This window comes from Gracilinanus agilis, chromosome 1, assembly GCF_016433145.1.
Source record: "Gracilinanus agilis isolate LMUSP501 chromosome 1, AgileGrace, whole genome shotgun sequence".
NCBI classification, from domain to species: domain Eukaryota; kingdom Metazoa; phylum Chordata; class Mammalia; order Didelphimorphia; family Didelphidae; genus Gracilinanus; species Gracilinanus agilis.
The window spans coordinates 202,622,797-202,649,523 of record NC_058130.1 but is presented as its reverse complement, the minus strand read 5'-3'; the positions used below and the strand labels follow the sequence as shown (position 1 = coordinate 202,649,523).

The 26,727-nt window shown below is 36.0% G+C and overlaps 1 protein-coding gene across 2 annotated transcripts in view; it reads left to right on the top strand.

The window, feature by feature from the left end:
• Positions 1-26,727, top strand: part of USP22 (ubiquitin specific peptidase 22) — a 160,628-nt gene that overhangs the window by 112,571 nt on the left and 21,330 nt on the right. For both annotated transcript variants that reach the window (XM_044659829.1, XM_044659824.1), the window contains one exon: positions 10,920-11,067. In XM_044659829.1, the coding sequence (XP_044515764.1) occupies positions 10,920-11,067 (148 nt within the window). The remainder of the gene's footprint in view (positions 1-10,919; positions 11,068-26,727) is intronic.

Sequence of the window (26,727 nt, the reverse complement as noted above, 5' to 3'; positions counted from 1 at the left end):
ATGGAGTAAATGACCTATAGCTAGTGACTAGGAAAGTCTTGATTTTGTTTGAATTACTGGCCTTGAGCAAGTTGCTCAACCTCTCTGAACTTCAATTTCTTTCCTTTCTTATAAACTGTTATAATTGATCTAAATTATCTCTAAAGGTATAGTAGTTCAATTCTCTCTAGCACTAGAATAAAATTGCCTTGAATTTCTTTGTTTTTTTAAAATGAGTTATTGATGTCTTTTGTCTTTACATTACAGTCTTTTCACACATTCCCCTCCAGATTGAGCCCTCCCTAATGACAAAGAAAAACAAGCAAAAATATCTGATATAATAACTGCATCTGACAATGTATATATATTTTGTACTAGTAGTCCTCTAATTCTCAGCTGTGGTGGAGGAGGTATGTTTCATGATCTGTCCCACAGGATTTTCACTGGTTTTTTTGTTTGTTTGTTTTGGGGAATTTTTTAAAATTACTCAAAAGTTCCCCTTCCTTCTGGTGATCATTTTATTTACATTGTAGTAGTCATTGTTATAACAATATCCTCGTGATTCTGCTTATTTCCTCTGCATCAAGTCATAGAAACCTTCCTATGTTTCTCTAAATTCCTCATTTGTAATTTCTTACTGCACATTAATATCCCATTCCATTCATATGCAATACTTTTTTTCAACTGTTCCCCCTATAATGGGCACCCACTTTGTTTCCAATTCTTTGCTTCTACAAAGAATGTGTCTATAAATATTTTGATACATTGTTTGTTAGACCTTTGGAGTGAGTATATATTGAGTAAAAGGCTTTTGGACTCAAGAGTGTGGACATTCTAGTCACTTTTCTTTTTTTTCTAACTTTTTTCTTTTTTTTTCTAACTCCAAATTAATATCCAGAATGATTTGACCACTTCACACTGCTTTACGAACATTTATATGCCTCTCCATGACCTCTTCAACTTTGACAGCAATCAGTAGACATTTATTATTAAGGTTCTCCGTTGTGCCAGGCATTGTGCTTAAGCCCTGGGTACAGAAATACTACAACAACTGGAACAAAAACGTTGGTTCCCTCGAAGAACTTACAATCAAATAAAAGACAACACACAAAAGGAGGCTTCCAGGCAGGGCAGAAAAGAGAAGGTACCAGACTCTGGGACATTAGTCAGGGAACTCCCATGTAGTGCAGTCCACTGAGAAATGAGGAGCTGGGCTTTCTGCTTTGTTTGGAATTCATGGCCCCATTGATAACCTCATCACCCTGGAAGATGTTATCTCTCAATTGTGTTTCCTTGAGCACTATAGAGATGTCACTCAGTTCTCTTGGCCAGTTTGCATGGTGTTGAGGTGATGATACCTTAGCGTGGTTTTAATTCACATTTCTCTTGCTCTTAGTGTTTTAGGACATGTAGTTTGCTGTTAGAGTCAGGTCAAGAACACATTCTTAATTCAGAACTCTTGCTTCCCATAAGAAACAACATTGATGAGCAGCTGAAACACTGGAACATCATTAGCCTGCTCCATTTGTGCTTGGTTGTAGAACTTAGGCCCATGGAATCTACCTCTTAGAATAAAGAATCTGACTCTTTGAGAGTTAAGAGCTATCCATTCTCCCTGCCACACCCATATATCATTTGTTCTTACCAATTCTTTGACCTTTGTTGAGAACTATGTGCTAGTCCTTTACAGAGAGAGATTTATTGGAGTATCATCTCTAGAACCATTGTAGCAAGTAGTATTTGGATAATGGTTCTGTTCCATATACTGTTGTGACCCGACCTTTACTCAGTGAGTCATTATGGAGTTAGGACTAAAGTTTGGGATAGGCCAAGTTTCAAACAACCTACCCCACATCCACACATATGCTTGAAATGCATAGACAAGTTATTTTATTTTCTGAACCTTACTTTCCTCATCTATATATAAAGTGGGAATTGTATATTTTGTATATATTATATATAAATAGTATATTTTCCTCAGGATTGTTGTGAAGTTTAAATGAAATAGCATTGTGTATATAGATAACATCATTTGTATATTTTAGTGTCATATTAATGTCGCTTGTGATCGTTGTATATTGCACAAAAATATAAAATATTTTAAGCAACCAATATAGTACAGCCAACATTAAAATATTTTAAGCAAACAATATAATATTGACCTTTTAAAAATATATAATCATTTTCTGGTAACTTTTTTGTTTTAAAATACCCAAAAGCATATTTGGAGACTCCAGTTTAACTATTCAGGTTTAAGTAAAATTGTTCTGGATTCAAAATGGGAGGCAAGGAACTAAAATCAGCAAGCAGTCAGGTTTCTAAGGTAATGGTCTTGCCATTTGTAGCAGGGCAGCTATTTAGGTATAGAAATTTTCTCTTTAAGAATTTAAAGCATTTCTACCACAAAGAACCCTTCCAACATCCTTTCATGTCCCAGTGAAATTTCATTAAAATAAAGCTAGATTTTTTTTTTCAAGCACCACATATGTTATGCTTTTAGAAGAAGTAATTGCAGCAATTAACATTTTAGCTTCTGCTGCTTTAACAGTTCCCTCTCATTTGAAATATAATGGAGCAAAGACTTATACACTTCCAGTAGAGAGCAAACAGAGGAAAGATCGCAGCTCCCCTTAAATTGCAGAAATATAATGTACAGAGTTAGTGAGCTACAGACATGTGGGATTTATTGCTCTTACTTTTTTGCCACCACTGACTTGTGACCTAAATTAGAATTTGAAGGTGATTAAATCTACCCAATGATGGAGGTTCCAGAGAAAGCTTATCAATGTTCTATATTTCCTCCTGCCACTCTCACTTTCCTACAACTCAACAGGATTGGCAAAGTGATATTCTGCTTTCTTCACGAAGACTAGAGTGAGAGGAAGTTAGAAATATAGATGAAGTAAATATAGCATTAGCCTACACTGTGCCTGCTTGGATTCCTTCAACTAAAATAAATACCAAGCTCATACTAAACTAATGCCCAGGGTTTAGTCAAGGAGTTCGTTTTATTTATGAAGTATATAAGAGGGAAAGCCAGCTAGAGTGAATATTCATACTGGTATAGGAAGATTCTCTCTCTAAATGAGATCAGGTTAATGTTTTTTCCCTGAAAACAAGAGAAATTGTCCTCTAAACCCTGCGCCTGTTTTCCATAAATGGAGCTGAATGTGGTAAATAACATTTCCCCACAGATTGCCTGCACCATTTACAAACTGGTTTTGGTGGGTCCTGCCCATTATCTTATTTTTAATACTGTTCCCATATCTTTTGAGGAGCAATATAATGTTTTCATTAATTAATTTAGTTAGAGTATTTTTCCAAGTTACATGATTCATGTTCTTTCCTTCCCCCCTCCCTGAGCTGATGAGCAATTCTACTAGATTATACATGTATAACTGTTCAAAACTTATTTCCATATTATTAATATTTGCAATAGAGCGATCATTTAAAGTCAAAATCCCAAATCATATAGCCATAGAACCGCATGATCAATCATATGTTTTTCTTCTGTGTTTCTATTCCCACAGTTCAAGAAGCAACATCATTTAGCAAATAGAACTTGGACTAAGTGTTAAGACCACCAAGGATTAGATACTCTGCCTTATCCTTAAATATTTGTGTGGCCATAAAGAAATCACTAAATTTCTCAGCGCTTCAGTTTCTTCACATGTAAAGTAGGAATAATTAGACAAGTTAAAGATAAGATTCAAATATTATAATATACACAAAGACCTATGCAAACCTTTAACTCATTCTCAAACAAGTCTATAATCTTATTTGATTTCAGCATTTGCTCTTAGTGATACAGATCCTAACATACCAGTACTACCTATGCAACTCTTGTCGTTATAGGGAATCAACAAATATGCTTGCAGTTTTGCTCAGTTTCTCCAAAGGGTACCAAGGAAATACATATTGTAGGTCATCCATTGGTTGTCCCTTTCTCAAATAATATGACCAGGTTTTCTTCTTTTTCAGGCACACAATTCTTTGTTGTATGGATTTTTCTTTGTAGTTTCTCATTAGTTATATGTTACAGCCTGCTTGTACCCTTCTTGGCCTCTCCTCTGACCCCTTTAAGAAATATTCAGTTTTAATTCTTTGGAGATGGCAGTATGCCATCATTTACAATCGGAGAACACCAGAAGAAAATTGATATTAAAAATATGGGCCTTTGTTTTAAAGAGAGGTTTGAGATCCTTAAAAGAATTTTTAATTTTCCTGAAGTAACCCGGCCTGTTTTCTCTTATTTAATTCTAGACCCAGAATGTAATAAATCAACTTTAGAAAACTTTCACTGGTGGAGTTTGAGATTGAGTAGGGCCTTTATTACTAATAGCAGCTTCTGTTTCTGTCACCTTACAATTTACAGAATGCTTTCATAAGATATTATCCCCACTTTTCAGATGGGGAAACTGAAGCTTTGGTAGCAGTTCCTGCTTTTCCATGTCTCTGCATCCTCTGCACACACTACTTATAACACCCAGGACCTGGTACAATTCACTTCTCAACTCTTTGGGCACTTTGATTTTTGGCCTCATCATTCACCTGAAACCTGCTTTCTCCAAAGTTAACCAGAGGTCTTTTGTCACATACTACAAGTACACTGAAGCCAAGGTCATGTAAATTCAACATCCAAAATTATTTTCACTAGACCATGGTGCCTTGAAAAATGCACAAATTTAGACGAGGAAGCATTCTAGGTGAAAAAAATATGAGCAGAAGGATAGAATAGGAAGAGATTTGGAATACAGAACATATTTTTGTACTTCCACCATTTAGTTTTATGTGGAAGAAAAACATGATTTATCATTCATATGGGTATAGGATTTCAGGGTTTGGTTGTAAAAGATTACTCTATTACAAAAATGAATAATATGGAAATAGGTATTGGATAATAATACATGTATAAATTAATGGAATTACTTGTCAACTCCAGGAGGGGATAGGGAGAGAATGTGAATCATGTAACCATGGAAAAATACTTTAAAAATAAATAATTTAATTTTTTAAAAGATTTAAGTTTCAGTCAAGGATTAGTAAAGTTGATTTTACTAGATTATCAAGTAAATTTGCTTTTTTTTTTTTTTGCTCCGACAGTTTACTTGATATTTGTGACCACGGGCCTTAATAAAACTACTAAAGGAATTTATGACAGAGATTCCCGGTAAAACTTGTTGACTTTTTTAAGACATTTGAAAATTGTAAACAAGTTCACTAATGATGATTGTCATTGAGGAATAATATCTAATTCAGTTTATAATGCTTTGATATTTATAGTGGACTTTTCTCACAATAACCTATGGGATTGATACTTGAAGTGGTGTTATACTCATTTATAGAGAAACTGAGACTTAGACTTACTTCTTGAATGAGAGGTCCTGGCTTAGTTTTAAATTTCCATGTTACCCATGAAATAAAAAAAAGTAAATTGGATACTTGGTGGTATAGGGATTTCTGATAGTTTGTTTTAGGGCCAGTCATCAGAAGTAACACAGCTTTGGGAAGGCCAATAAAAGAAACTAGCAAGATACCCAACTGATGTAAAAAAGAGTTTATTAAAAGGAAGAGGAAGGAAGGGAAGGGGATTGGGATGATCTGACTTAATTGATGTAATTAAACCTCCTACCAAAACCCAGTAGTTGAGGCTCCACAAAGTTGTATCTGTTCCAACCGTACACTCTACCTAAAGATCCCAGTTCCTACAATACCTCACTAACCAAATTCCCCCACTTCCCCCCCTTAGATGGTAACTAGAGTAGGAGGAAGGTAAGCAGGATCAAGGGCTCAAAAAGGAGAGGATCTCACTGACAGTTGGCTTCAGACACAAACAGGAACACAGTTGAACCAGAAGGACAGCCACAAGGAAAGGGAGAAATGGTCAAACCTACTCGGTCCACCTGAGGAATTCAGACTCACACTCTCAACCACTTCCAGAGAAATCAACTGCTCACAGGAGAAAAATCACACTGACACTCCAGAGTTCTGGAATCTTCCCTCTCTCTGCTTTGGTAGCAGTTCCTGCTTTTCCATGTCTCTGCATCCTCTGCACACACTACTTATAACACCCAGGACCTGGTACAATTCACTTCTCAACTCTTTGGGCACTTTGATTTCTGGCCTCATCATTCACCTGAAACCTGCTTTCTCCAAAGTTAACCAGAGGTCTCTTAGCCACTTTAATGGCCTTTTCTCAATCTTCATCTTTCTTGACTCTCTGTGGCATTTGTTCCTGTCGATCACCCTTTCCTCCTTGATACTTTCTCTAAGTTTTCGTGACATAGGTTTCTTTGTCTTTCTACCACCTACTACTTTGCTGAATCATCCTGCATATCATCCCTATGTGTATGTTCTCCTACAGTCCTGTCTCTCTCTGCTCTCTCACTTACTAACTTTACTATCTCCCATAAGTTCAGTCATCTCTTTGCAGATGACTCCCTGATCTCTTCTCTTCCCTAAGCTTGCCGCTAGACTGTAGGCACTTCAGACCAGATGTCAAAATCAACAAAAACTGAGCTCACTTTTCACCCAAACTCAGCCTCCTACCCACATCCTTCTAGTCACTCAAATTCACACCCTAGGCATTCTCCATCATTTCTCACTCTCCCTCAGCCCCAGAGCCAGTCAGTTGCCTAATCTTGTTTTAACCTTCACATCATCATTCTCATCTGTTCCCTTTTCTCCTCACATGGCCACCATCCCAGTTAGCAACTGAACTTCTTGCTTGGACTGTGGTAATAGCTTCCTCATTGTTTTCTTCTTTCTCCATGCCATTTGCTATACAGCTGCCAAAATGGTTTTCTTAAAGTACAAGTGGTTGTCTGTGTACATGTGTCTCTCTCACATGCAAAAACATGCACATACACACCCACACACACACACAGTAAACTTCCCATTATTACCTCTAGTATCAAATATAAGCTTGTCCTTCACAGTCTGGCCCCCACCTACCATTACTATAATCTGGCCTTCTTGCTTCTCCTGCCCATACTCCTCCTTCATCCCTGTACCTTTTGTACAGGCATTACCCATGTCTGGGAAATGGCGTCATTATGCCTGAAAGGGGCCCCATCCCCCATCAAAAAACAAAAATAAAAAACCCACTCTATTTGTAAAATCTTCTACTGCAAGTTTCTGCTAATCAGTATCAAGCCAACGCCCTCCCTCTTCGTCCCCAAAGTTGATTTTGTCATATTTATATGGGATAAGAACTGCCCTTCACATTCCATTATTAGTAAGGGTAATGTTAGGTAGACTCCCCTTTCACCAGTGCAGATCAGCATTTTCTCTGCAACTAAGAGTTTTAGAGAGTTTCCCAGAGCACTGAGAGAATAAGTGGCTTGTCCAGAGTCACACAGCAAATGTATGTCAGAGAATAGGACTTGAACCCTTGTCTTCTTAGCTTTGAGGCCAACTCTGAATCCACTGTACCAAAGATGTCAACTGAAATAGAAAGGGAACCACTAACCTGTCCTTAATGGTCTCTGAGCTTCATTTTGCCTTAGGAAACCACATATTAATGTTGACATTTTCCCCTCTTTAAACGTCATTGCTATTTTATCTGCTGAGAGATTTTCTTTTTCAGCCTTCTTGCCTTCCTTCCCTTTATCCTGATCAATTAGTGCTGTGACTGACTTTTAATTACACTGCTTGTTTTTTTCCCCCTTCCCTGCTGCATTGCCTCACCGTCCAAGTGCCTAAGACTGACCAGTCCCTAGTGAATAGCCTGCTCAGTCTCTAGTGTATAAACTTCTTGGGGAAAGGGCCACATTTGGGTCTATAGCTCCCCATTCCAGGCTATGAAAGTCCCATTCTGTCTTAAATAGTTCTACCCTTCAGGACTTCTCCCTTTCATAAACGTTCAGCCATTCTTTTGTTAGGCTGAATGAGGTCAGTACTCTCTCCCTGTTATTGTGAGGGATGAGGTGGGATTCACACCTGATTACTGCCAGAGAAGCTAAAGCTTGAAATGCAAGCCTGTTGAGTGGTTAAGGTGAATGGAAACTTGATGTAACTCATTTTGCTGCTTTTATTTCAGAAAGGTTTACCTTATGTGGAAGAATTCCTTTCTTTTCTTCTTCCTGCAATTATAATTATAATTAGTGCATGATTTTCAAGTTCTGCAGTGAGAAAGTTAGACAGGGTGTTCCAAAAGCCTTCATACAGTTTAAAACTATGAACACTTAAAACTGCACTTAAACTTTTGGGATACCCTATCCAAAGACCCTTCTTCTTTGATTCTAACATCCTGCCAGTTTAATTTTGTCCAATTGTCTCAAGTTGTTGCTTGCTTTCAGAGTGTTAGGGATTGGGGCATTGTTAGAGGCAATGTCTATTAAAACCTGAAAAAGACCTCACATTTTTTCATTTCTAAAGGAATAGCATTGACAATATGGGCAACATAATAAATACGATATTTATTCTGCTCTTTACTAGTTGTATAACCTTTAGTAAATTATTGAGTTTCTCTGGACCTTGTTTTCCTCATCTATAGGGCCTTTATGACTGTAATCCACAAAACTGGGCAGAGACCAAGTTGTCATCATTCTCTCTGCCTAAAAATACAAGCATCTAGATTGGAGGAAATAACTGAAAACTTGAGATGAGACAAGGATGCTCTTTAGATCAACGTTATGTGTTGGTCTCCTTTTGTTAGGAAACAGCAGTGCCTAATTATTTTGAGATCAGGCATTGTGCATACTCAACTTTAGATATCATTTCTTTTAAACGCTTACTTTCCATCTTAGAATCAATGCTAAGTATATAAGAAGAGCGGTAAGGGCTGCGCAGTGGATGTTAAGTGACTTGCCAGGGTCACACAGCTGTGTGTCTGTGTTCAGACACAGGAAGTGTCTGAAGCCAATATTATTTCTTATGGTGTTTAAAAATCGTGTTATATTCTGAATCTTCACAGAATTCTTCTAACTTTAAGTATGTAGCTACAGTTCACATTTAAATAAGTTGCATTTGAATGAATACAAACCTAAGCCAGTTCAATGGTTTCCAGTTTTCTACTCCATCCATTCTGCCTCCCATTAAGACCTATTAATGAGATGCCAGTACTTTGAGCTCCTGAGCACTTCTGATGAAAGGAATAAAGTAAATTTAATGATTGCTGATAATGCTTCTTTATTCGTTCCCCTATTTTCATGTTTATTATTGTTCAATAGAATTTGTTTCTTTTTTTTTTTTTTTTAAACCCTTGTACTTTGGTGTATTGTCTCATAGGTGGAAGAGTGGTAAGGGTGGGCAATGGGGGTCAAGTGACTTGCCCAGGGTCACACAGCTGGGAAGTGGCTGAGGCCGGATTTGAACCTAGGACCTCCTGTCTCTAGGCCTGACTCTCACTCCACTGAGCTACCCAGCTGCCCCTCTTTTTTTTTTTTTTTTTTTAAAGTGTTTAAAAAGGCCAGCATTTCCTTTCCCTTATTATTGAAGACACATCTGTGGTATTAGTAGATGCAGTCTGAGCAGACTGTTAACCTTTTAATGGTATTCTGATTGGATGGGTTTCTTCTTTCCATAACTGAGCAGCCAATTATTTGACAGAGTGCTTAATAGATTTCTTTCATCATAATGAAGCCTCATCTCTGTAAAGTAAAGTCTGCTGCTAGGTCTGGTGTCTGTAGTGGAGTCCTTAGAGAGTACTATTGGTAAAAATGACCAGTGTGCTCTGAGGCTAATTGCATAGAGCTGTGCTACAGAGAAGTTTTATTGCTGCAGTTTCTTGAATTATGTTGAATAGCAGCAGCATCAGCAGATTTCAATTTCCACTCAAGTGCACTAGCACTACTGTCATTCTTGCTGGCATTTTTTCTCTATTGATCTTTTTTTTTTTAAATGCAAAGGCATTTTTTGCATTGTCTGGCTATAGAGATGCTGTTTCACATTGAAGAAAGAGTAGTGCATTGGAAGAAATCTTCTCTAGAAGAGACTAGTAAGAAGTAGAGTTCATCATAAAAATGGTGAATTTTTCTTGTTTCTGATTTTCTTCCTTCCATATGCCTTTACAATAAAACATTTTCTTTCATCATGCCTTTCTCTTTGAATAAAAAATAAAAGTGGTAAAGATGTTGTTTTTATGAAGGTCTTGTAAAATTCTGAAGTAATTGTCTTCTCTACCCACAGTAACACCATAGGCTTTTGGTCTGGTACATGTTTTCTTTCACTTTATGAAGAGTATTTCACTAAGTTCCAGCACAAGACCTTGGCAATGTTAGTAATTTTGTAGGTTTCTCCGTTTGGTCCATGATATTTGCATAAATGGAGAGGACAATTCACTTTTTAAATGTTTTTAAGGAAACCATCACTTTAATGTGTGACATTGCCCACAGTTGAATAGGTAGATGTTTGCCACATGCTCCCTCATAGCAAGAAGCAAATAATCCATGTTATTTGTTTGGAATTCAGTCTTGAATCTCACATTCCCTTTGAAGTATAACTACTTAACTCCTTTGAGTATATTAAGTTTGTCTTGATACGTTTAGTTCCAGCTTTTCTCTACTCAGGGACTGAGATTTTTAAAGAGCAGTGAATGATGCTGTAAAGATTCCTCTCTACCTTAGTTACTTGTGTGGGTCCATTTGGCTAATTACTACATTAGCAAATAAACATTGGGGAAGAGTTTACAGTTGTACTTGTACTTGGTCTACTCTCACTTTGTCATAATTCATCACCCAGGCTTATCTGCTTCAAAAAGAGGAAATCAGAGGTGGGAGGGAAACAGCAAAATAAAATCACACTTGAAATGTCCAGTATTTTCCATTCTTGCAAGCTGTGTCTTCGTTTTGATTTAATGTTTAAAGGGAATTTTGAGCCATTTTCATTAGCATACTAACTTTCTTAAAAACTTAGTAGTTTTTTTTTTTTCTTTTTGGTATGTTTTCAGAAGAGCGTATAATGTATATTCACAATAAATTTTTCTTTTCTTTGAGCAGTTTTACTCTGGGCACCGATCTCCTCACATTCCATATAGGTTATTGCACCTGGTATGGACGCATGCACGACATTTAGCAGGGTACGAGCAACAGGATGCACACGAGTTCCTCATTGCTGCATTAGATGTGCTGCATAGACACTGCAAAGGTAAGGACCTTGCTGACAACTCATTCCATCTCATCCATTGCTTCTGCTAGCAGTTTAAGGAAGGGAATTTTCCTCATGGTTAGAAGAAAGGAGGAGAAAGAGAGAGCTTGGGTAAAGTGTGTTAATAATTAGAAGTTTGTGTCTGAAGAATTATTTCTTCCTTTGCATTTACAAACCATGGAATCAATAGAAGTAATTTATACCTTTTAACCAAGAAAATATAACTAACTGCCATGGGGAAGATTTCCCCTTATCTGAACAACAAAAAAAAGGAGAGAGGGAGAGAGAGAGAGAAACCTGTAGAAATCTCAAGTGGAATAATCTTCATTACTTGATATTTTGAAATTTCCTATTTAAATACAACCAGTTTTTCTTTTTGAAAATAGTCCACTTCCTAGCTGTATGGCCCTGGGCAAGTCTTAACTTAACTTAACTCTCATTGCCTAGCATACTGAGTCTCAATTCTAAGATAGAAGGTAAGGTTTTTTTGGTTTTTTTGGTTTTTAGAAAGAAAGAAAATAGTCAGGCTTCTCCTTCCTGCTTGCTCCTTTCTCTACATATGCATATAGACCTAGCACATTGGTTTTACAACACCAATTTGCCCACTTCCACGTTAGTTTTAAATCCATTTGACTCAGAAAGTTAGATTATGTGCACTTTTCAAATATAAATTACTTTTATTCAGATGCCAGTGTCATAGTTCACCCCCCAAAAGAGAGAATCCAAGGGTTCTGGCTCTACTTTTGGGTAGCTTTGTCCAGGTCTCATGACTTGGCAATTCTTCCTGGCTCACCAAGCAAAGCTGCTGTAGTTCAGAATCATTTTAATATTTATAGGGTGTATAGTTTAGACATAATTTGGTTAAGCCATTTTTCTGGAATTTAACAAAGTAAGGGAAAACTTAATTTTTTCTGAAACACAAATTGAAATGCTTTTTTTGTTCCACTGAGAGACTTCCCAACCTATAAACCTTTCACAACAGGATCAGTCAGTCATCCAGCACTTATTGAACACATACTACTTATCAGCCATTGTGCTAGGCACTGTGGATACAAGAACAAAGAATGAAGCAATTTAAGGAAAACAAAAACGGCTCCCAGAAAGGTAAAACAAATTAGGATCAAATGCTTTTTGCCTACAAACATAGGAGTTCAGAGGTCTTGTTTCTTCTTGCTTTAGTAAATATTGTACATCAGAACAATGTCAGGAATAAAGCTGCCAGTATGGTTTTGGTGTCATTGATATCAATAGCTATAAAAGTAACACCCAGGATAATGAACCTAACCAGTAAAAAGCTTTTCAGTTCTTTTTCACACCAGTGCAAAATTATTTAGCGTTAATACAGGAAATTCTGGTTTGTAGTGTCAAAAGATGGAAATTGCTGGCATTTTCTGTTGGTGTGAAGCTACTGCACCATGGAGGATAATGGTGCAAAGAATAGATCTCACTGATGTCAAGTTATGTGAATGCTCACTACTTTAGGGCAGTTCTTTCTCTCCTATGTGAAATCACCAAATATGGGTTCTGTGCGTTGCTGCAATAAGAATAAGTCATTTCCAGTGACAAGGTCTTTTGTCTTATTGAGACAAAGACATGAGGTGCTTATAATCTCTCAATTTGGCAGTCAAGCTATGCTGAAGAGGCAGGCATATTCTGTATAAGGCTCACTGTGATCAAGTCTCATACCCAAATACCACTCTCCTTTGTTCAGGATTCTCTATTGCTTGGCAACATTAAGAATTCTACTGTCCATTAAGGTTAAAGAACCTCATAGCTTAGAAGTTTAATCTCTTTTAAAAAAAAAAAAAAAAACATTTCAAAAATCTCTTGCGTAAAACCTGCATAGGTTAATATGATAGAGATAAGAAACATTGCTTTTTCTTCTGCAGCAAGATATGTGTCATTTCTTTGTCTCTCTGTAATGGCAAAGACTACTTAGAAAATGGACAGTTGGCCTTTGGGGATCTTTGTTAAGCTTTCATTTCTCATTCTATAATTATAGTAAAATATCTAACCAAAAAAAGAAGACACCCACACACATGCATTGAGGAAAAACCAAGGAAGATTATTGATAAACCTTTTCAAAATATGAAATCTTAAGTAATTAAACCTTAGGAATAAAGTCTCTGCTGAATGATGGGGGGGGGGGGGACCTATACATAAATTAAACCATCAGTGAGAGCAGTAAAGTATGCTGTCATCCAAATGCAAATCTTAGCCCCTGATTGGAATATGTACAGTAGTTAGCCCCTTGAAGGAGGTTCTACGGATATGATAAACATTTCTGAAGGTATATACACATGTAAGGCATAAAGAAGAGCAAGATCTTAAGGAAGGTACTCCTGTAGAAAGAACTGCTAAATAGAGAGAGTTTTGCATGTGACAGATCTCTGACTGGGAGGAATATGGTCTACAAAGAGCCCTGTATTTAGTCAGAAGATCTGAATTCAGGTTTGGGTTCTGCTGCTTACCCGCCTTGGACATTTTTTTCTCTCAGAGGAATGATTTAATTTGCAGTCTATAAATTGGATTTTACAATTCATTAAGTTGTCTATATGTAGCATATAAGTTCTTGGGCTGGCATTAACATTCCAGATAATTTCTTTTTTGTTGCATAGCATAATGCTCTTGTAGTAGTCTTTAAGGCAACTGGTAAGAAAAGTAAATATCATGATTATCTTATAATCATGAGTCACCTTATAGTTTGGTAATTGGGAAGATTCAAAGATTTTTGTAGCATGCGTTACCTAGCAAGGATTTATTAACAACTTTCAGTGTTCCAGGAACTATACTAAGTTCTGTTTATACTTTTAAAAATAATATATAAATATAATTTAATCTATGAGAAACCAGTAGGTGTTTTGGGCAACTGCCACTCACAGATCAAACTCACAAAGAAGTATAGCGTATCAGAGGTAGAGTAAATCTGATAACCCTTTCACTAAAGAAATGACAGTTGGGGTTACTGGTCTCTGTCACAAATGAGAGAATAACACAAAGATTAACTACTAACACACTATGGGTTCTTTAAGGTAAGAGGAAACAAACAGGAAGGAAAACAAAACAGTTTAATGTATTAAAAGGGTAAGGAGAGTGGGAGAGATATATCTATAACTAGGAATATTTAACTGACAAGAAATTTAGTTCTAAGAGGGAGTTTCCCTGTCAACCTAACTTCAGGCAAGCTGACAGCCTTGATTGAAGACTATAAGGAGAGAGCTGGATATTGGGATTCTCACAACTGGTCCAGGCTGCTCCTTTGATGACTTCAGGATAACAGGAACCAAATCCTTGCACAGCGAATAATCCAATAGATACCAAATAGGAAAGAATGCCTACAAACTGTCCACCAGAAACACACTCCCACCACCAAGGGTTGCCTTGAGAGATGTTGTCTTCAAGCTTTTCCAGTCCCAAAGATCCCAAGCTTATGAAGTTACTGCTGGCTGGACTTCTCCAAACCCCTCTCACACTAGCACTGACAGCTCCACTCCTCCCCAGGTTGCATTCCAATACAGAATGTTCAAAGCTGACAGCCAAGCTCCCATTCCTAGGCACTTCTTACTCATCATAAATTTCTATTCCCTAAATTACTTCATTACAATACTAAGATAGATAGATTAAGTCACATCACTACCCTCAGTGAGCTCACATTCCAATAGAGAAGACAATACTCTCCCAGCTCTCTGTTTTACACCAGATATATACAGCATAAATGGAAAATAGTCTCAGAAAGAAAGCACCAGCCACTAAAGGGATATGGAAAGCCCTGGTATAGAAGTTGAGATTTGATTCAATTGAAGTTTTGAAGATAGCCAGGAAAGCTGGAAAGCACAGGGAAGCAGAGAAAATATTTTGCATGGAAGATGGCCAGTGCAAAGGCACTAAAGTGGAAAGGGGAAGGAATATACATTTATATGGCCTCTACTGTGTTTCAGGCACTGCTATTGTATTTGTAATACAAATATGTTATTTGATCTTCACAACAACCCTAGAAGGGTGGAAGAGAAAAAACTGAGGCAAAAAAAGTGACTTGCCCAAGGTCACACAACTAGTAAGTATCTAAAGAGAATTCCATGCCCTGTATTCAGTCCGATGCATCACCAGCTACCTCTAAGCACTCTTCATTGAAGTCTGGAGATGGAGAGTCCCATGTAAGGTACAGCTAGTGGGGCTGGATCATAGGGTACAGGGATGGGCAGGTTGAGTGTAGAACCACTAGAAGGGTGGGTGGGGCTGGCAGGGTTTTAAATGCCAAGCAGAATTTTATATCAAATTCTGTAAAGTAATAGGTAGTCACAATAACAACTGAATTATAAAGAGAAACTTAAAAGATTTAAGAACTCTGATCAGTGCAACGATCAGCTATGATTCCAAAGGATCAAGAATAAACCATACAACTTACCTTCAGAAAGAGAAGTAACTGATTCACTGAAGAATCAGGCAGAATATTTTTTGAAATGGCCAATATGGTATTTTGTTTTGCTTGACTGTATGCACAATTGTTACAAAGCCTTCCTTCCCTTTTTTCCTTGATAGGGGAGATAAGTGAGTGGGAGAGAAAAACTTATGGCAGAGAGACAAATTAAGAGGCTACAGTTGTCTCTCTGCAAAAGGTGATGAGGAGCTATACTGGTATATTTCTCCTTCTTCCCTCAAAGATCATTGTTCTATATCCAGTTCTGGTATCTATTAAGAGTCTTGGATGTATTGTTAGAATAGTTAGGAATGTTTTATTTTGAGTCATGAAATGGGCCATCCATATTCTTAAGCTATTTAATAGGAAAGTAGTTCCCAAGCTTCTACTGTGAATTATGCGGGTTAAGATAACAGGTATGTGTGATACATCCATATACATATATGCATATGCACATATATGTGTACATGTGTGTATGTATGCAATGTCCCATCTACTCCTTTGAAGGAGGTATTGAATAAATAAGCTAGATTATACTTGCTTTTTTTTTAACTGTGTTGTGCTTTCAAATGTGCAGATACTCAAGAAGAAATACTAACTATTCTTACTATGACTTGCATGTAGAAACAGAGATCTGAGGGAACCACCATTTGCCATGATTGTGAAATGTTTTGGAGAAAATTACTTTTGGAAGAAAAAAGCAAAATGAGGAATTTGAAATATTCTCATTATTCTACTGGTATTTCTTGGACATGAAGCTATTTTGAATAAAGAATACTATAATATCTCAATATTATTTTAGATAAGGCAGCAAAATAAGCATAACATTTGGTGGAAACCTGATAATTGTTACTCCTTAATTCTTCATGCATTTTATTACAGAAATCCTGTCCTGTTTAGAAAACTATAAGTACTTTGTTAATAAAGAAAATAATCTTAATTATCACCTTTTTTAAAGTCTCTCAACAGGGATCCCACTGATGATGTCCCTTGAATTTTCAGTGTAGTTGATTTTTCCAATGTTTGAGGGAAAAAAAGGTCAATTTAGGACTTAAAAAGCCCTAAATCCAGTAGACAGGTGTGTTTTGGTACTAAGTGAAGTACGTCAGTTGAAAGAAAGTACTAATATACCTATTATATAATAAGCCTATTTATTTCCTTTTCCCATAAATTTTACCATGTAAACAAGAATGTCAGCAAAAGGTCTTTCTGCCTAGAATAACCTAGGATCATGTATTTAAAGTTAGAAAGGACCTTAGAGTCCATCTAATCTAACCTCTTTATTTTATAGATGAGGAATCTGAAACAGAGGGGAGTTAATGATCTGTCCAGGGTTACAGAGGTGGTGTCAGAGGCAGGATTTGAACTTTTATGCACTATGCCACTAGAGAATTAAAAAGAGGAAGAAGTTGCAGAAGCCACATAATGTAATATAGAGAAGAGATTGATTTGGAGTCAGATGATCTGTATTCAGATACCAACTGATGGGCTATATATATACCACTGACTCACTATGTAAAATATAAGACTCAGTTACCTCATCTGTAATATTGGAATAATAGTAATAATAATGTTATCATATATATAAATAATATATAAGGTTTATGTAGCACTTTACTATTCACAAAGTGCTTTACATCCATTATCTCATTTGATGGTGCTTGTACTTCCTCCCATTCACAGTTGTGTGTGACCCTGCCAATAAAGTTGAAAGGGACCGTAAAATATTCCTGAACTGAATGAAAGTAGGACTTCTGTGGGGAGAGGAGGCAGAGAATCTGAAGTAGTAGAAAGAAATTTGAAAACTGTAAGAAAATCGGAAAATGGAAGAATGAAAAAGGATAATTGAACACTTGAGCCTAAACATTAAATTTGTAGTTCTTCCTGAAACTCAATGATCTGAGAGGAAGTAGCTGCTGCTTGTCCTCCAAGAAATGATAAGGTAAAAACAGAGAAATTCTCAGGCAAGAGAGCATCCAGTAAGGATCAGAGAGAAAAGAGGATAGTGATTGTTAGTAGTAACTGCTGTTCAGCAGTACAAACCAATTATTGAACCAGGAAGGATAATAGAAAAGTTTTTTATATTCTTAGAACATGCATTCAAAGCATAAAGAGAACTTCACAACACTTATCAAAAAAGATAACTACTACCCTCTTCAGGCAGACACACATGATATTGCCAAAAGGATCTTTAAAAGTATTGTCAGGGCCCTAGGCAAGAGACTGAAGACCATAGGAGCTTAGGTGATGTTTTCCTAACTGCTCCTTATTGATGACTAGAGAAGTAGAAGAGAAAAATCGATTTAGGGAGGGCATTACTAGCCAAGAACATAAGGTCTCAGAATGGAATTATCACTTAAAACATAAAGACAACAGGCTTTTGACCAGGGATAGAGTACACCTAGCTAGTGTCTTGCTAATTTAATCAAGTAGCCTTATCTGGAGTAGTGTGTTTCTTCTGGGGTACTGTAGTTTGAGGACATTGATAAAGAGAAAGCATCCAGAGAGAAGGGCAGCCAAGATGGTGAAGGGCCTTGGTTCCATGTCATAGTCAAAGTTATTGAAGGAAAGAAGTATGTTTATGCTGGAAAAGAAAAGACTCAGAAATATCTGAAAGGGCCTTCATGTGGAAAAAGGGATTGGATTTATTCAGTTTGGCCCCAGAAGGCAAAAGCAGGAACAACATGTAGAAGTTACAAAGAGGTCAATTTTTTAGGTTTGGTGTAATGAAAAACTTCCTAAAAATTATAGTATCCAAAAGTGTGCAATGGTTGTTGCTTTCATTGGGAATCTTAAACAGAACCTGAATGACTACTTGTAAGTAAGTAGGGGTCCCTTCTGGTTATGATTAGATGGCTCTTGACACACTTTTAACTCTTTGTGGGAAATTTTTAACTCTTAACTCTAAAATTTTGTGGAAAAAATGCAATAATATATATTACGTACTTTATGAACTATCAAGGACTATGTAATTGTCAACTATTCTTTTTCTCTTTGAGAAACTATGCAATACAAAATAATTGGATCATATAGAGAGGAGAGAGATTTTAGAAAAAGACCCCATTGAATGCCTTAAGGCCAGGGTCATGGGATTTAGAATTGGGAAAAACCATAAAGATTATAGGCTAATGAGGAGTTATTGAAGACACAGTAAGTTTATCATTGAGAAGAAAAGACTTAGAAGGATCCTTGGAAGAAAAAATTTGTACTCTGCTTCTTAGGCACTAGTCTTCCAAGAATGAAATTTATGAACTAAGTAATTGCAAGAATCCAAAGTGACAGAATTTTATCTTGCTTTTGAAAATCTCTGTGACTCAAAACCATTTCCATTCATAATTCGTAAATATTCCCCAAACAAAAAAGCAAAATTCCACGATAAAATAAAGCATAGTTACAAATGTGAGGTAATAATTTGATTTATTAAACAAAACAATGTACATTATGGAGAATCATTTTCCCCTAAGAATTTTTAATCCCTCTTTGACCCATTCCAACTAAAGATTCTCCCCTTTTTTAACTGATCAAAGATGAACTTGACATGCTTCTCTTCTTCAAATTAATCAGAGGATCTTAGTCTGGTCAGTTTCATGTCTGATTTTTGCCTGTCTCTTTAGAACTTGGTCAGGCCTTCAGTAAGTATGAACCAAATAAGACATTAGACCAGACACTGTCTCCTTGACATTAAATCCTCTATTCAGAGGGAAAACTAAATCTTTCTTTTGGTCTTTAGGCTAAAATACTGTTTAAAATATTAGTCTCTAAATATTCTATAAGAGGGAGGAAAGGGAACTTAGTAACCTGTGTGTTGTAGACTTGCTGCTGAAAAGGATATGAGAGGACGCATGGTCCAACTCTCATTTTACAAATGCACAATTAAGTAACATGAAATTTGGACTCAGGTCCTATAATGTTCTTAACTCTTTCCACAGTATCACAGATTACCTTGTCAAACCCTCCATTTTACAAATGAGAAAGCAGAGGACCAGAGATATTAGTACCAAGTTCATATAAGTAGCACACAGGACTTCGACTCAAATGTGAATCCTTTGACCTTAAATCTAATACTCCTTTCATTACAACACATAGCCTTCTAAATAATTCTGAATTGAAATACTTCACATATACAAATATGTAAATTTTACACTAGTAATGACCAGTGGATTTTCTTTTCACAACTGATGTATACTTCAGTCCTGCTTACCATAAGTCACTTTATCTTGTTCCTGATATGCTTTATTGGTATATCTCAAGAATTGAAATAATACTTCATAGAGGGGCAACTTAGCTAACACAGTGGTAGAAAGTCAGGCCTACCTACAGTTGAGAGAGCCTGGGTTCAAAAGCCACGGATACTTTCTGTTAGGCAAGTCAGTTAACCCCAATTCTAGGGCAGAAGGTAAGGGTTTAAAAAGGACTTTTTAGATGATTGTCATGGAATTTACTTGTTGATGTTTGCTCTTAAATGTTGTTTATAAATAAGTCATAGCTATAACAGACACTGTACAGAAAATAATGTGGTCGTATATGAAGGTATAACCCTGGTAGTTAAAGGAAGGGGGAAAGTACATTGTTTGCTTTTTTTTTTTCCTTAATGGTACAAACACCTTAAAGAGTCCAGGAAAGTACAGGAAGTAGAAGGCAGCAAATACAATTGAGCAGACAATTCAAGTGCCTGGAGTCTAGTTCATTAAAACCAATAGAGCTAGTAAATTTGGTGGCCTCATACAAATTGAGAAATGAAGTTCAGAATGAAAATTAATAACATCTACTCTAATGAAATAACTGTGTTCAAGTGATACAAATTTCAGTAAATAAAATGAAAATATTAATAATATGAGCTGACATGGTCTGTGCCTCAGGCCTGAAGTTAAACCTGTTTCAAATACCGTTTTCTTAATTAGTATTTTTTTCTTCCATTTTCTTGCAAGCATTGCAACCAAAATGTATTGGCAACTTCACTAACCAAGCTATAATATTGGGTTTGTGATCACAGGAAACCAGAGGGTACACATCACTTGCTTCTACAAATGATATATTAACATTTTCAAGACATTTTAAATGAATAGAATTCTGAGTATGTTACCACACTTCCTTGGTCCTCAGTTATCTCATCTGTAAAATAAAGGGGTGGGGTTTGATGATCTCTACATTTCCTTTCAGATATAAATTTACAGTTCCTGTGTTCCTTGTAAATTGCCTATTTTTGAACAAAAGAAGGGAATTTTGAACCATGTATAATTATCTGGTGCTTTAAAATACTTATTAAATTGTTGAAATGGCTTAATCTTGATAAAACTTAAATTTTATATCAGCCTTTTCTCAGTGTATCATTTGTGTCAGATAATACTAACCACAATAATTGAGGTTATTCTGGCAAAATATATTTAGGGTATGCATTTTTGAAATATGTGTAGGTCTGCAGTTATCATTATCAGATATCATATCATAATACATATTGCATTAAAAACTTGGCATTTGCTTTTTCCAGATGTAAATATTACAATCACCCATAAACTTTGTCCAAAAAGAAACACCTTTCCAGTTTAGTCATAACATGAGGCCATTAACCCAAGATGTTAAATGTGAGCTATTTGATGGGTATGGGATTTTTTTTACTTTTTTTAGTTCACTAGGATAAACTGATTTTGTTGTTGTTGTTGTTCCTACAAAAACTAGACCAACCCAAGATCCTTGAAAATCTTTTTTGTTTGGAACAAAGCCTTCTGGGTGTAGCTAGGTGGCACAGTAGTTGGAGAGCCACTGCCTAAAGTCAAGGAGCCTCTTCTTGAATTCAGTTCTAGCCTTAGACATTTACTAGCTGTGTGACACTGGGCAAGTCACTTGACTCTGTTTGCCTTAGAGCTAGAGAAAGAAATGACAAGCCACTCTAGCACTACCTGGCTATTTTCCTCTTCAACTTAAGAACTTGAAAGAATATGATACAGGAAGATAGAAATACTAAATGTAATGAATGTAGGAGATGGTTTCTCTTGGAAAAATACCTTCCAAAAATTTAGCTTGTATTTTTCTGCCCCATTTTATAGCTTCCAAACTGTTGTCAAAGATCCACATTGAAAAACTATTCTTTGGAGAGAGCACTCTTAACAGGGAATAAATGTTTGAATTAGATTCACTATACAACAGAACAGTTTATGTAATTTATTATTTTCAGAAAGACTATACCTTCTGTCTTCACACTTCAGTTTCTGTTGTATACTAACAGGTGTGAATAGGTGGCAGAATGCTTTTTAATCCCACTTCCTCCTTCCTTCCAGATGTTGTTGGGGAAGAGGGAGGTAATGTGGGTTGGAAATGGCCTTCTGTTTAACTCTGAACAAGCTTGTAGCATATTGTTTTGAGACCCCCTTATCACTGAGCCTAATTGACTTGAGTAATTGAAAAGGGAATGATTCTATTCTCATGTGGAAATAATGGCGGTCTGTTAAAGGAATTCAACAGGGACCTGTCTAAGGCCCAACAAATCTGCAGTTTTCTTTGTATTGGTCATTCTGCACAGATGAGTGTGGTGATTAAGGTAGACTGCTTATAGTTGTTATTTGTCTATTGGCTACACTTTTTATCAAAGATGTTCGAACTATAATATAATTTTAGAATCCTTTTGGAATAATGCTGCTTCTCTGTCACAAATTGCCATTTTAAAAGTGAACTGAGTGGCTTTTGGTGTCAAGATTAGAGTTCAGCTTAGGGGTAGGAGATTATGTTCTTTTTTCCAAACTATGAAACATGCAAATGTCACAGCCTCTCATTTTTAGAGCTGAACTGAATCAGCTTCTCCAGTTCACAGGAGCCCATCTACTTCTGGCGAAACAATTTCTTCATTTGAGGAGAATAAAGTTGTTTTAAAAGTAGAGAAGGTAAACGAAAATTTTGATGCCTTTTTTAAAATAAGCATTTTTGTTTTATGTAAATGATTATTTCATTGTTTCAGTTTATTTTTTAAATAAACAAATGATCAAAATATGCAAAAAAAAATGTGTTTTACTTTTGTCTTTGTATCCCCAGTCTCTTCTGGAATAGTAACTTCCAAAAGAGTACCCATTTCCAAGAAAATAGTAGGCATCTAATAAATGCTTAGTGATTGATGAAGGAAAATACTTGGTAATTTTTTTTTATTTTGTATTATTTCCAGAAGTGTCAAGTTTATCCATTGTCAGATTTTTACCTGGAAAATGTCTTAAATTTCAGTATCTCTTAAAATATTTATAGGGAATCTATTTTAGGTATGAAGGGCATTAGCTTTAATGAGAAATCCCCTAATTAGGTGAGTTATTTTATAATTTTAAAATGAGGACTAATCAAAAAATATTTTTTTTTAAACCCTTACCTTCCGTCTTGGAGTCAATACAGTGTATTGGCTCCAAGGCAGGAGAGTGGTAAGGGTAGGCAATGAGGGTCAAGTGACTTGCCTAGGGTCACACAGCTGGGAAGTGTTGGAGGCCAGATTTGAACCTAGGACCTCCCGTCTCTAGGCCTGGCTCTCAATCCACTGAGCTACCCAGCTGCCCCCTCAAAAAATATTTTTAATAAATCTTTTCAAATTTTTTTTTACAAAAGTTACAGAACTGTGCATATTCTTTAATCCAGCTTTACCATTATTAAACCTATACCTCAAAGAGTGCAAGAAAGAGGAAAAAGGACCTGTATATATAAAAGTATTTCTAGAAACTCTTTTTTTTGTCATAGCTCTAAAACTGGAAATTTATAGTATGTCAAACAAATGACAAATGGTATGTGAATTTAATGGAATATTACTATATCATAAGAGGCTTCCAAACTAGAGGGATAAACAAAACTGATCTGATGCAAAGTAAAGTGAGAAGAACTAGAAGAACAATTTACACATTTTACTATAGTATTATGGAAAAAAGCAACTTTAAAAGGCTTTAGAGTTCTGATTTGTTCAGTGATGAATTATGGAGTACAGGAAACTGACAAGGAATTACCCCCCACCTCCCCTTAGAGAGGTGATGCACTTAAACATCCAGAATAACACATGTATATTTGGCTTTGTCCTATTTGAGAATTTGTTTTGATGGACTACACATGACTTTTGTGAAGGTTTTTAAATTTTTATTGTATATGGGGAAGGGAGGTAGAAAAAGATGATAAATGCTTGTAAAAATTAATTTTTATAACATTTTTTAAAAAGGTTTTATCTTTAAAAAATTGTGAAAATGACCTTAATGATAATCTCCTTGAGCTTGAGTGCCTTTAGCAATTGTACACTAACTACTTTATAAGGTCGTTCATTCCATTGCTGGCTAACTTTAATTGTCAGATACATCTTCCTTAAATGACGCCATCTTCTGCTTCCTTATAGCTTCAGTTAAACTGTTACCTCCTTCTCTAAATGACAATCTTTCAGCTAATTGAAAATAGTTATTGTATGTCTCGTTTTATAGCCTTTTCTTCTCCCTACAAAATGTAGCACATAAAAATCAGAAGGGGGTAGGGGGTTGGCAATTCTTAAAGGTCTTCAACTTATCCATTTCACAGATGAGATGAGAGCTAAAAATGAATAGAAATTACTTAAGTGACTGGCATACCTAGGAGTAGCACCCAAGTCCTCTGATTCACAAAATAGTTCATTTTTCTACTATTGTGCTCTGTCCACTGTTCCTTATTAGGATTTTACATTCCTTTCACCATCTTTTTTCACTGTTTTCTAGAAAACATTTGTAGTTTTCCAGGTCTCTCTTTAAGACATGGCTCTCAAAATTGAGCACACTACTCCGGATTGAGTCTATTATATAAGAAGACTGTCACTTTTGTGATAAGATTGTCTTAGGATTTTTTAAAGAGAGCTGTATTGCCTTGCTTTATTAATACTTAAATCCAGCCGAAACTATTTTAGACATGAAGAACATGAATGCTTATTAAAATGATTCACTTCTTTGAATCAACATGTTTGTTTATCCTCTTACCTGATCCCAGTAAGTTCCATTTAAAGATATATCTTTCTCTAACTAGAAAGATTAATTCTAAATACTGTTTATATGTTTTTCCCCTCTCACCACTTGGAAAGTAAGTCACAATGACAAATCAAAATTTTATCTAATGCCTACTAAATGCTGTATGCTATGCGAGGCCTAGGTATATAAAAATAAAAATAATCCTCTGTCCTCAAGGAGCTTACATTCATAAGATTAGTAATCTGTGATTCATCTGGTAGGTTGGGAACTATGAAAGACTTCAGTGCATTTTAATGTGTACCAAGCAAAATACCAACAGCCTGGCTTGGCTGTTGTAGTACATTATTGCTTTCCTATGGTTGCCAGAAAAAGCCATCAATAGAAAACTGTATATACTCAAATCACCTTTTAACACCATTCACTATAGATCAGTATTTGGGTAAAGCAATGTTTTGGATCTCATCCAAAGGGATTTAATTATGAAATACCCAGAAGATTAGATCATTACACTCATAAGATGATTCTAAAACCATAGCCTAAGAGGGGTAACTACATCATGAGTCACCTATGTGTTTAACCTAATTACATGAGTTTCATTTTAGCATAAAAGATTTAAGGAAATGTTCAGATCTCAAATACTGCCTTTTTTTTACCCCCTCTTGGCCTCAAGGTCCCAGTTACTGGGCCCAATTTGAGGTATCTGTGTCAGAATGTATTAAACTGAAGGGAATAAGATATTTTTCTTTGCCAGCCCTGTCTATGAACTCTTATTTCCCCATAAAGATGGTCATGTTTCAAGTCAGTCTTTTGATGGCTAAGTTACTTGTTTTTAGCCAGTGGTTAGTGTTTATATTCAGGGCGGTGTGGGGTGGAGAGTGTTGAGACATGCATGCAAAGGCACTACCAGATACTCCCAGAAGCAATTAAATAACAATTTGAGCCACCTAAATTTGATATTAAGTTGTATCTGTAATGAACTGTTGAATTTAGGTTTTCTTTTTTTTTAACTTGAATGTGTACATTAAAAGGAAATTTTTGTAATGAAAACTTATAACTTGGTCCTTTTAAATATCTGCACTAAAAGTTGAACAAAAAAGAAATAATAATTTATTCAGAGTTTAATTTCTTACTGTGAACATAAAACATATGTCTGGAGGTGGGTGAAGTTATCATTTGTGAAAATGTATCAATTTATAAAATGCTTTGGGGTTCTTTTAGATGGAAGGGTTATTATTTTTTAATTACTTTTCCTAGCACTTAATGAGAGTAGTGGTGGAAATTTAACCACGGTATTATTGCCTATAACCATCAAAAATGCATTCCAAAATCAGTTTCTCAAAAAAGTACATTTCTAAGAGAATGGAACTATTGTACAAAATGAGAAAACCATTGTTAGCATATCCCTGAATTAGTTATAGAAATAGATATGAGACATCCTCACCTTATTCCTCCTAACTGATGATCAGATAAGAGCTTGCCACTGTAACAGTATAGTCACATTACTACCTCCAAAGCATTACTTAGACATGTATATAATATTTTTGTTTAGTATAGGTTGAAATAGTTTTCCATTGTCTTCTACCCCACTGTAATTAAATTTCTGCTTGTGAAGCATCTCACCTCTCAAACTCTGTTAAATGTATATGCTATACAGTTAGTTCTACTGTAATTCAATTTCATTTGTTTGCATTCCCACTAACACAATACTATGGGAGAATTGGCATGATTAGAGGCACAACATTTAGAAACTTCATCAGTGACCCAAAAAAGATTGGAACCTGATAAAAACAGCACAGTCTGATACATGCTAAGTGGATTCCAAATATGTAACTATAATGAATAGTGGCCCCCACTGCCCTCAAGGGTAGGGGTGGTGGGCAGCACTTAACTATGGTAGAGCCCTCAAGTTCACCTGTAAGATATAGACCTTGGAAGGGTTCCAGCTAATTAGTTATCATGAGGTACAGCCATTTTCTACATTTTCACTGATTGCTTGAAGAAGAAATTGCAGGGGCAGCTGGGTAGCTCAGTGGATTGAGAGCCAGGCCTAGAGATCCTAGGTCCTAGGTTCAAATCTGGCCTCCAACACTTCCCAGCTGTGTGACCCTAGGCAAGTCACTTGACCCCCATTGCCTAGCCCATACCAGTCTTTTGCCTTGGAACCAATACAAGGGTTTAAAAAAAAAAGAAGAAATTGCACAGAAGCTACTCAAAATCTGCCCAAAATTGAAACAAATTTGTGTTTTTGAAATATAGAAGAATTGACTTTTTATAATAAAGACATCAGAATTTTTCTCCATTGTTAAAATC